The sequence below is a fragment of the Odontesthes bonariensis genome, chromosome 4 (assembly GCF_027942865.1).
Source record: "Odontesthes bonariensis isolate fOdoBon6 chromosome 4, fOdoBon6.hap1, whole genome shotgun sequence".
Classification (NCBI taxonomy): domain Eukaryota; kingdom Metazoa; phylum Chordata; class Actinopteri; order Atheriniformes; family Atherinopsidae; genus Odontesthes; species Odontesthes bonariensis.
Genome location: NC_134509.1, coordinates 30729406 through 30739816, shown reverse-complemented (window position 1 = coordinate 30739816; position 10411 = coordinate 30729406). Strand labels below are relative to the sequence as shown.

Genomic DNA, 10411 nt, shown 5'->3' with positions numbered 1-10411 from the left:
AGATTATTGACAGGCTGTTCGACACAATGAATGGACGCAATCCTCGAGGCAAAGGATACAAAGCTCCCTTGGGTGCTTTTAATTGGATGGAGCGAAAAGCATTTTTCATTGGAGCTAGGGAGTACTTGCTCACCTTGGTGACAAAGGATGGAGCCCCCCTTCACCGGTCAAAGAGGTCAATTAAAATAGTGTTTGTTAAGTTCACTCTAGTCCCTTCTGCATCAAGTTCCTAAGATGCTCTGTTGTTCCCTTCTGCATCGAGTTCCTAAGATGCTCCGTTGTTCCCTTCTGCATCAAGTTCCTAAGATGCTCCGCTGCTCTGTCATGCATCGCTTTCCTAAGATGCTCTGTTGTTCTGTTAAGCATCAAGTTCCTAAGATGCTCCTAACTGCTTCAATTTTGTTTCCGTTGGAATTATCTTGTATTCCGTGTGTTTCAGGTCCTACATGTTTCTAAACAGTATGTATTCGTACAAGTACATGTAGGTGTCAAAATGGTAGGTATTGGTAGGTTTTTTTTTTTTTAATTTGCAGGTACTTGTCGGTCATAGGCTTTGTCATCAACATTGACACATTGATGCTGTTGATTCCTGAGCTGCTCCAGGTTCAGCGATATGTGCTCACCTACAGGTTCAGCCAGGATCACCTGGAGCTCCTATTTAATTCCATCAGAGCGTCAGGTAGGGTTGATGTTCTTTAAATTGCAACAAATTGTTAAAATGTACCTAATGAATATGTGTTGTGTGCCTGTTTTCCATGCAAGGCGGATGGGATAACAATCCCACGGCACGTCAGTTTCAGGCCATCTTCCGTCATCGCTCCTCTGCTGTCCTCCGCTGCCCAGCAATCAATCAATTAATCAATCAATCAAATCAACTCTAACCCTGTGTGTGTGTGTGTGTGTGTGTGTGTGTGTGTGTGTGTGTGTGTGTGTGTGTGTGTGTGTGTGTGTGTGTGTGTGTGTGTGTGTGTGTGTGTGTTGTTTAATAATCTTCCAAGTGTTGTAACAGCAGTTTGATATGTAACCCTTAAAGGTTTTAGTGAAAAAAAATAACTTAATTAAAAAATGTATGAAAATCTGGTGTGCTGTATTCACTATGACCTTTTTATGGAGTTGCAGTTGAATCAAACAGGCAATGCATGACCTTGCAATAGGTTTCTGGCAAGCTGAATGAAATATAGGCCTATAACAGTGTAGTGTGAATGACAATAAAATAATAAACAAAGGATTGCAGCTAATGCACTTATTATATTATTCACATCCATTTTATTGATTATAGATCAAAAAAAAATCTGCTCTCTACATTTGTCTCAACCAGGATTCAATAGAATACCTCCCCGTCTTTCTCCTTTTTCCCCTTCTTAGTAGTAGTGATGTATGGTACAATGGGTCAAAACGCAGCTTCTAATCAAACAATTTGCAACATTTTGCTCTAAAAACAAATAATCGTGTGTCCTTTATCATAACTTCGCGCATGACAAAAAAAAACACGTGAAAATTAGTGGTATGTAGTGAGGCATTATTTCTAAAATGTTCTGACCATTCATTTCTCCTCCCAAAGCGATTACACGGAGTGGAACGCATCACCACTCCAAGATGGCGGCCCCGCGTCTCGTTAGCGTGTATTGGCAGAACGTCGGTTGCTCAGTCTAGTGTTCTATGTCTATGAGTGTAACTATTGTAGTTTCCATACAGGACCTAGTTTAGGGTGATGAGAATACAAAAAAAAGCAGTAAAATGGCCCTGTTCTGCATTTTCACAAATTAGAAAAAGGTTTCACAATTCCCAAACAACGTTTTAATGAATCTATAGCCTCTTTAGAATAATTCCATCCAGATTTGAGCTGTCTAAATATTGTAGTTTCCATACAGGACCTAGTTTAGGGCGATCAAAATGCAAAAATGCAGTGAAATGGCCCTTTATGCCCATCTATTTAATTTGCGAATCGGATGCCAACTTCAGCGTCGTGTCTATGGGTTTATTGAGGCGCTCATGTTCACCCCCTTGAACACCCCCACATTTAAAATCACTGCTCCACCCCTGAGCAGTCACACTATAGTACGTCAAGATACCGTATAAAATGTAACAAGACTGAAACATGTAAATAATAGTTAATCTACTTACTCGCACATCCATGTGAAGTCAGTGAAAGGCCATCCATTTTTCCCGATGGCGTGGGCATTGCGAAAAAGTAACTCCATCTTCTCAAACTCGGACGTCTTCATTAAGGCCAGGCTCCTTCCAGCGTCACTCTCTGCGATTCGACTCGTTGGCTGTTTTCGTCCTCAGGCTCTCCTGATGACTTCGGGCACTCTCATGATCCTTTACCGCCTCTACTTTGAAATTATTAGTTCCTACCACGAAATTATTTGTTTTGTGTTTTTCTTTAATATACATTCGGCAATCCTGACAGAACATTGTTTTCATGATCATACACGAGCCACTCACGACCAGTTAGCCATTTAGAGTTGAATTTCCTTTTCTTTGTTTCGCGAGGTTCATTATCATCCTCCTTCCCTCCTTTGGCAGGCATTTCTTTTCTCTTCACGGCCGGCTGTCCCAACCATCGCCACATTTTTTAAGTGTTTGCGTCTGTATAGGTATTTGTACCAGCGTTTATCGTATTTCGAAGAGTGACACACACCCACTCCCCTACAACGGCAGCCTCGGCGGACGCGTTCCCATGGAAACTGCGCTCGCGCGTCCCGCGTTCCCATGGAAACTGGCTCACGCGTCCCGCGCATAGACTGTAGGCCTATATAATAATTTTGCGTCCCGCGAAATAGATGGTAAAGTTCCTCATTTATCATCGGTCCGATTAGGGTCCAACGCGGGTCGAAAGGCGAGTCGAGTTGACACGCCAGCCCGGGTGGTCAGTGTGATTGGACACGCTAAAATCGCGAATTAAACGCGGGTTCTTCCTCAGTGTGAAAGGGGCTACTGTTGCTTGGTTGGTCCACAGTTGAAGGTTGGGGCACAGCTGTCCCATCAGATGATGCTGTGCTTTTTACTAGTTTTGCTTTGAAATATTCAAAAATGGGTTTGTGCCTTTTCATCTTGGTTGTATATTCCACGCCACGAACAATCTCTGCAGTCTACCACAATCACTACTCCTGCCGCGCGATTTTCAGCGCTGCGCTGTATAGGCCTACATTTTGCAAACTTGCAGGCTCTTGGATACACACAGAGCGGGGAGGGGGGGGGGGGGTCATTCAATCATTCAATCATTCATGGGAGGGAGCCAATCAGAGACGCCTCATTATCGCGTCACCGATATGCATGAGAAGGACCGGAAAACCCTGTCGTATCTCATCAAGCCATTCTTCCTGCCCACAAAAACAGCTTGAAATAAAGCAACCATAATGTTTTTTTAAACAGAACCGACGCCTAATGCATTCAATAACAATGGTGAACACAGCAGTATTAATGAAATGACGATGGAAGTTGGCCTTTAAATTATGTGCATGCTTGTGTGTCTCTCTGTATGTGTTTTTATATGTATATTTGTATGCGTGTGGGTGTGTTTGTGCATGAATGAGAGTACGTTTTTATGTGTGTGTGTGCGTTTATAATAATGAGTAACGATGCAGCAAATAAAAAATGTATCGGAGTAAAAGTAATACTGACAAACTAAACTAGGTACACCAACCAGCAACCATCTAAAGCTTGACTACAGAGGCTTTATTTTCTGCGAGCAAAATTAACACAATTAAGTGCTTAGCTGGATGTATCGTCCTGATGTATCATTGCTGAAGACCTGCTCAGAGCCACATCAGTCCTGAAAACACGACTTTTTTTTTTCATCTCGATCTGGATTCTGACTGAACATATATTCTCTGTATAAAGCTGACCCCTCGAAATGTGATAATGGTTAAAATAATGGTGTGTTTGTGACATGTGTACTGATTTCTGCAAATACCAGAAAACAAAGTGACACATCGCAAAGACTAATGTAGGAAGTGGTGGGCAAACTAAGCGATCTCCTTTCCTTTGTTTCTCTACGAAGTTAACGCGCCAACTTCAAGGTTTCTATGGCAACCACTGGCCTATTCCCTTTCAACAACCAGCTGAGCGTCTCGACCAATCACAGAAGAGGGACTGCACAGTCCAATTTGCTTAGTGTTTGTATAAGACCATTCTCCATTCCGTGACCGCTCATATTTGTTATTGTTCACAATAAGTCAGTAAAGATGCCTGAACCCGCAAAGCCTGCGCCCAAGAAGGGCTCAAAGAAAGCCGTCACTAAAGCTACCGCTAAAGGAGGCAAGAAGAGGAGAAAGACCAGGAAGGAGAGCTACGCCATCTACGTGTACAAGGTGCTGAAGCAAGTGCATCCAGACACCGGGATCTCCTCCAAGGCCATGAGCATCATGAACTCCTTCGTCAACGACATCTTTGAACGCATCGCCGCTGAGGCCTCTCGTCTGGCTCACTACAACAAGCGCTCCACCATCACCTCCAGGGAGATTCAGACCGCTGTGCGCCTCCTGCTGCCCGGTGAGCTGGCCAAGCACGCCGTGTCTGAGGGCACGAAGGCCGTCACCAAGTACACCAGCTCCAAGTAAACTAAACCCCTCTTTGGAATCAACTCAACGGCTCTTTTAAGAGCCACCTAATATACCTAAAGAGCTTATTCCTAATTGTGTGTTATACCACACACTTAAATGATAGATCAGCAATTTCTTTGGAACGGTTATGTAGCTGTGAGTAAACCCTGTGCATGACTAGTCTATCAAGAACAGAAATTACTGTAAAGTATATTTACCTACATGGTGGCATATTACCTCATACAGCCTGTACACATGTGAAGATAGTTTTAATTTGGTGTTGAAGCCATATATAAAAATGTGTAATTTAAATGTGCTCCCCTATTAAAACAACTTAAAATGAATATGGTGTGTTCTTAATTTCATACATTTACATGTAAATCAGTACATGCAATAGTATTTATAAAGGATTTAATTTAATTCTTAAGCTATATTAACTAACATGGCCTCTACTTAGTAGAAATGCAACATAAGTATGTTGTTTTGGTGAGTGTCAAATCATGTTGGACTCAATCATGTTTGCTAAAATGGAAGAATAAGATCAGTAATTTCTGAACTTTTAATGGACACAAGTATGAAGAAATTATTATCGTCATACTGAGAAATGTGGTAAAGTATAGTTCAACAATTCCCGCTATACCTCTTGCACTCATTTTATTTTTTCTAAAAGAGTCATTTTTACACTTCTGAAGTGTCCGGTTGCAGCCAACTCTCCCTCCATCTTTCCCTTGTTGTGTATGAGATGTTATTAAGCAGATGAGTACATAAAAGATGGGAGTTGACATTTTATACATACAATGGGTGTAGTTATTTGGATTTTTAGACCCCACAGCAATCTTAATTGGAGGGTAAGCTAGCTAACTAAATGAGACCCCACCAGCTATGGTGTCAGTGTTGGATGTAAACATGTGAGCCACTGCACCCCACAAAATGAAAGTGTATGGCTGGATTTATTATAATGAGAGTTTAACCTTTATTTTCCTAACAGTGTCATTTATTGAAATTTTAATGGTTGTATGAAGTCAAATAGTGTGAACAGCACTTCCTGGTGGTGATGTAAAAGTGATTACAGTCATTCACCACAGGGAGGCAGCATATTCTTGTTGAGTGTTCAGTGATAATATTGAGAGAAGTGAATAATACTAATAGATATACATGAAGCATGTGATAAAATATGTGAAGTGTTGTACTGTAAAGCTAGATGCAGTGTAAAGCAGAGAATGGAGCTCTTTGGTGAAGAAGGAGGTGGCTCTTAAAAGAGCCGTTGTAGGTTGTGAGCGGGCAGGTATGAGACAGTTTAAGCTCTCTCTCCGCGGATGCGCCGGGCCAGCTGTATGTCTTTGGGCATGATGGTGACTCTCTTGGCGTGGATGGCGCAGAGGTTGGTGTCCTCGAAGAGGCCGACCAGGTAGGCCTCGCTGGCCTCCTGCAGGGCCATGACGGCGGAGCTCTGGAAGCGCAGGTCAGTCTTGAAGTCCTGAGCGATCTCCCTGACCAGGCGCTGGAAGGGCAGCTTGCGGATGAGCAGCTCGGTGGATTTCTGGTAGCGACGGATCTCTCTGAGAGCCACGGTACCGGGCCTGTAGCGGTGAGGCTTCTTCACGCCGCCGGTGGCCGGAGCGCTCTTCCGGGCGGCCTTGGTGGCCAGCTGCTTTCTGGGGGCTTTGCCTCCAGTAGACTTACGGGCGGTCTGCTTGGTTCTTGCCATAGTTTCTTCTCTCTAATCGTGTGAGGGGGAAAATGTAAAAATCACAGGAGACTCGCTGCTCTTAAAGTGCGTGACGATGACGGCGCTTCGGGAGCTTAAACTCCTGATTGGTGAGCGGCTCTTCCGGAGCTCGGCGCCGCCTATAGCAGCGCGCCCCGCCTGAATGTGAGCTGTTTATTGGAGAGAAGGGGTTCGAAAAAGTGCGCCAAGATTTTAAGCCGTCCCCGTCGTGCTGGAAGCGTTTCTGGTTGGTCTGTGAGAATTCTGCGCAGACATATAAGCCCGGGTTTGGAGACTTAAGGCACTTTTTCTATAATTCTCAACTAGTAAAATCCGACCAACATGAGTGGACGTGGTAAGACCGGCGGTAAAGCCAGAGCTAAGGCAAAGACCCGCTCCTCCCGTGCCGGACTCCAGTTTCCAGTCGGCCGTGTCCACAGGCTGCTCCGTAAAGGCAACTATGCTCAGCGCGTCGGAGCCGGTGCCCCCGTGTACCTGGCTGCTGTGCTGGAGTACCTGACGGCTGAGATCCTGGAGCTTGCAGGAAACGCTGCCCGCGACAACAAGAAGACCCGCATCATCCCCCGTCACCTGCAGCTGGCTGTCCGCAACGACGAGGAGCTCAACAAGCTTCTCGGCGGAGTCACCATCGCTCAGGGCGGCGTGCTGCCCAACATCCAGGCTGTCCTGCTGCCCAAGAAGACCGAGAAGCCCGCAAAGGCCAAGTAAACCTGGACACCCGCTCTTAACTTAGACCACAACGGCTCTTTTCAGAGCCACACACCTGTCTTCTAAAGAGCTCTGATCCAAAAGGTTCAACCTGGAAAAGTTGATAAACATTTACATACAAAATTCAAATTAAAAGGTAAAAATACACTATTTTTTCTTTTTTGCCAGCTTGGAAACTCATCGGTTGTCACTGACAGGATGTATTCACACCCTTAAAAACACTAATGTTGGTCAAAAGAAAAAACAAGCAGCAGGTTTCAACTCAATCATGATCTAACTTCTACTGTAATATTCTGCTGATTGTAGTTCAGTGATAAATTGCTTTAGTGTTCAAATAGATGTGGATGTAAAATGTTGCTACATTTCATCGCCCAGTTTTCTCAGAAGTAACTTGAATTTGGTCTCAGACCATAACTTTGGAAGGAGTTTAAGATCTGATCAGCTGTACGTCTCTCAAAAATACAACAGAAGCAGTACAAAACTTGTACATTTAATTGTTTTCCTTCATCAACACTGTTCTATGGTGAAATAAGGTCATTTTCTCATACATTTTACTTCTTAACCTTAAAGCCTGATAATCAAATCAAATGTATTTATATAGCACATTTCATGTACAAACAATTCAAAGTGCTTTACAGAAAATAACAGCATTATAGCAGGGAGTGGAAGAAGCATTAAAATACATAAAATCATATAAAGAGAAACAAATAAAATCATTTCAATTCATTTTAAAACAAGCAATAGTCAAGATAAGTTAAAAGACACCGTGCAGATTTCATTATATATTCAGGTTTAAGAGTGAGATCAAAATGACGTTACCTGACAGTCATAAAATATACCTGATATTCAATTAGGATTATGTTTTAACATCTCTTTAGATGATAAATTCCCTAGTTTGCATGTTTCACTTTTGGTTGACAGCACATGAAGAGGCAGAGTAGGACAGAGATGATGGAAAAACACCAGAAAAAAAGTATGTATTTTCCTGAAAGGAACGTTCAGGCATCCCAGTAAAATAGATTAATGATGTAACATTAGTAAACAGCTCATCTACACTGATACTGAATTTGAGATGAATTGAAATGTTTTGTTCGTAATGATACGCCAGAGGAGAAAGCTAATGCCCTGAATCATCCTCATTAGTATCAGTATACTAATATTAGTATAGTGAAATGTTCAATAGGCCTTATTGTAAAAGCTCATTGATGGATCAGACGGTTTATTCAACTTCCTAATCAGGAGGTCGAGCTATAGAAAAGCTCAGAGTAAATGAGATATTCATAGGCAGTTTAAAGTCGATATCAATAACGATATTAAGAAACATGTTAGAAGCACTAATTTTCTTCAGATCCTGTAAGACGTCAGTGTTACAAATGAGCTCAGTGCACAAAGGTGACTAATGGGATTAGAAAGGCAAAGTGTTGCAGAAATAACTTAAGAAGAGTAGCTGAATTAAAGCAGATTAGCGTCTTTCTAAAGTGAATAATTTAACAGACGAGCCACCAAACTGTGTGTCATTGCATAAAGATGCAGCAATCAGGGTTTATTCATATATCAAAAATACATTTTCCTCTTTTTTTTGTCCATCAACAATAAATAATGAAATAACAATAATCCTGCTGATTTGATGTAAATGTTTGTCAACAGAGTTCAGAATCAGAGTAAAAACATCCTGGTCCTTTTGATCGACTTTTAAAATGTATCAGTGAGGTGTGTTAAACAGCTGTTAGGAGGAAATGCTTGTAAATCCAAAGTAAAAGAGAGTGTGAAAGGAGTAGAGTCAGTGGACATGAGCTAAATCCTCCAAACGTGTGTATATTGATCCATGATCTGTAAACAAAGTGATGATGTATATAAGAGGAAGGTATAAGCTCTTGAGGATGGAGTGGTGGCTCTGAAAAGAGCCTTTTAGTGGTTTTGTGGGATGAGGGTTCACTTCTTCTTGGGTGCTGCCTTCTTGGCTTTGGGCTTGGCTGGCTTGGCGGCTTTGGTGGCCTTTTTGGCAACAGGTGCTTTCTTGGCTTTGGGTGCCTTTTTAATCACCTTCTTGGGACTCTTGGTGGCCTTCTTGGGGCTCTTGGCTGCTTTCTTAGCCGCTACTGCGGGCTTCTTGGCCTTCTTGGGGGACTTCTTAGCAGCTGCGGGCTTCTTGGCTGCTGCAGGTTTGGTCTTTTTGACGGCGGTGGGTTTCTTTGCAGCGGGCTTCTTGGCTTTAGGAGCGGCTTTCTTGGCGGGCTTCTTCTCAACTTTCTTGCTCATCTTGAAGGAGCCGGTCACCCCGGTGCCCTTGGTCTGGACCAGAGTCCCCTTTGTGACCAAGCTCTTGATGGCGGTCTTGACGCGGGCTTTGTTCTTGTCCACATCGTAACCTCCGGCGGCCAGAGTTTTCTTCAGCGCGGCTGCAGACACGCCGCTGCGCTCCTTGGAGGCGGCCACGGCTTGGACGATGAGGTCGCTGACGCTGGGTCCGGTCTTCTTGGGCTTGGTGACCTTCTTCTTGGCTGCTTTGGCCGGAGCCGGAGCCGGAGCCGGGGCTGGTGCTGGAGCTACTTCTGCCATTCTTTCCTTTGTTCGAGTATCTTGTCGCGATGCTACGAGAGTCAGACTACAACAATGAGAAACTCAGAGCATCAGGCTGCACTTAAACACACCATGAGAACCGTAAGGACTCAGCCATGTCTCGGGCTGCAGTGTGCTGCATGACTGTCGCCACTTTGTGTTTTCTCTGCGTCGTTAAAAGAGCAAAATATCGGTGTTGGAGCTTCGCTGCTGGCTGAGATCGAAAGACCTATTAGAGGACTTGTGTCTCGTCATGTTCAGCTCGTGTAGAGCTCTGTTTCTCTCTGCTGTTTGTTTGTGGAGCCCACATACCTCTCCAACTCACCGCGGATTTCAGCTCTGCTCGACCGCTTTTCCCTAACTTTTCCCCGCTAAAATGTTTTAATTCGCATCAAATCTTAATCAAAAACAGTCTTATAGCAGGATGACACGTTTGCCTAGATAATCCAACTAGATTGAACTCTCTTTTCCACGGTTATTTAGTCATAAAGTGACGATATTGTGGTAGCATCAAACACACTGATGGTGGAGGCTCATGACGCTGCCACATAAGTTGTCCACGTGAACATTTACTCTGTTCGGTGCTTCTAATGTGAAGGAAAGATAACACTGTTCTCTGCAGTCACTGTAATTTTGTTTCACTCCTTTTAATGATAGTTCTACAATTAAATAAGAGGGGGGAAAAGCACACTGATGGAGAAAAACAGCTAGCTGTGGCAGCACAGGAAGTGAACAGAACATGTTGTGATGGCTTAATTGATGAATGTATCAGTCTGAAAATCAGAGGCTTCACCAATAAACAATACATACATACATACAATGTTTGACAGAATTCAGTTCATGACTAATTGTAGCTGAGGACAGAAGT

General features: G+C 43.4%; 4 protein-coding genes across 4 annotated transcripts; 2 read left to right on the top strand and 2 right to left on the bottom strand.

Moving 5' to 3' along the window:
- Positions 1 to 4162: 4162 nt before the first annotated feature.
- On the top strand, positions 4163 to 4873 carry LOC142379414 (histone H2B 1/2-like). Its single transcript, XM_075464570.1, has one exon. The coding sequence runs from the start codon at positions 4191 to 4193 to the stop codon at positions 4563 to 4565; it is 375 nt and encodes a 124-aa protein (XP_075320685.1). The 5' UTR covers positions 4163 to 4190; the 3' UTR covers positions 4566 to 4873.
- Positions 4874 to 5548: 675 nt separating this feature from the next.
- On the bottom strand, positions 5549 to 6351 carry LOC142379413 (histone H3). The gene has a single exon (XM_075464569.1). The coding sequence runs from the start codon at positions 6253 to 6255 to the stop codon at positions 5845 to 5847; it is 411 nt and encodes a 136-aa protein (XP_075320684.1). The 5' UTR covers positions 6256 to 6351; the 3' UTR covers positions 5549 to 5844.
- A 219-nt stretch (positions 6352 to 6570) lies between these two features.
- Positions 6571 to 7073, top strand: LOC142379412 (histone H2A-like). The gene has a single exon (XM_075464568.1). The coding sequence runs from the start codon at positions 6598 to 6600 to the stop codon at positions 6982 to 6984; it is 387 nt and encodes a 128-aa protein (XP_075320683.1). The 5' UTR covers positions 6571 to 6597; the 3' UTR covers positions 6985 to 7073.
- Positions 7074 to 8495: 1422 nt separating this feature from the next.
- Positions 8496 to 9595, bottom strand: LOC142378926 (histone H1-like). The gene has a single exon (XM_075463923.1). It carries the CDS (start codon positions 9541 to 9543, stop codon positions 8917 to 8919), a length of 627 nt encoding a protein of 208 aa, XP_075320038.1. The 5' UTR covers positions 9544 to 9595; the 3' UTR covers positions 8496 to 8916.
- Positions 9596 to 10411: the final 816 nt, after the last annotated feature.

Bases quoted from the DNA above. Each gene is read 5' to 3' on its own strand.
- LOC142379412 (XM_075464568.1), top strand. From the start codon at position 6,598: ATGAGTGGACGTGGTAAGACCGGCGGTAAAGCCAGAGCTAAGGCAAAG.
- LOC142378926 (XM_075463923.1), bottom strand. From the start codon at position 9,543: ATGGCAGAAGTAGCTCCAGCACCAGCCCCGGCTCCGGCTCCGGCTCCG.
- LOC142379413 (XM_075464569.1), bottom strand. From the start codon at position 6,255: ATGGCAAGAACCAAGCAGACCGCCCGTAAGTCTACTGGAGGCAAAGCC.
- LOC142379414 (XM_075464570.1), top strand. From the start codon at position 4,191: ATGCCTGAACCCGCAAAGCCTGCGCCCAAGAAGGGCTCAAAGAAAGCC.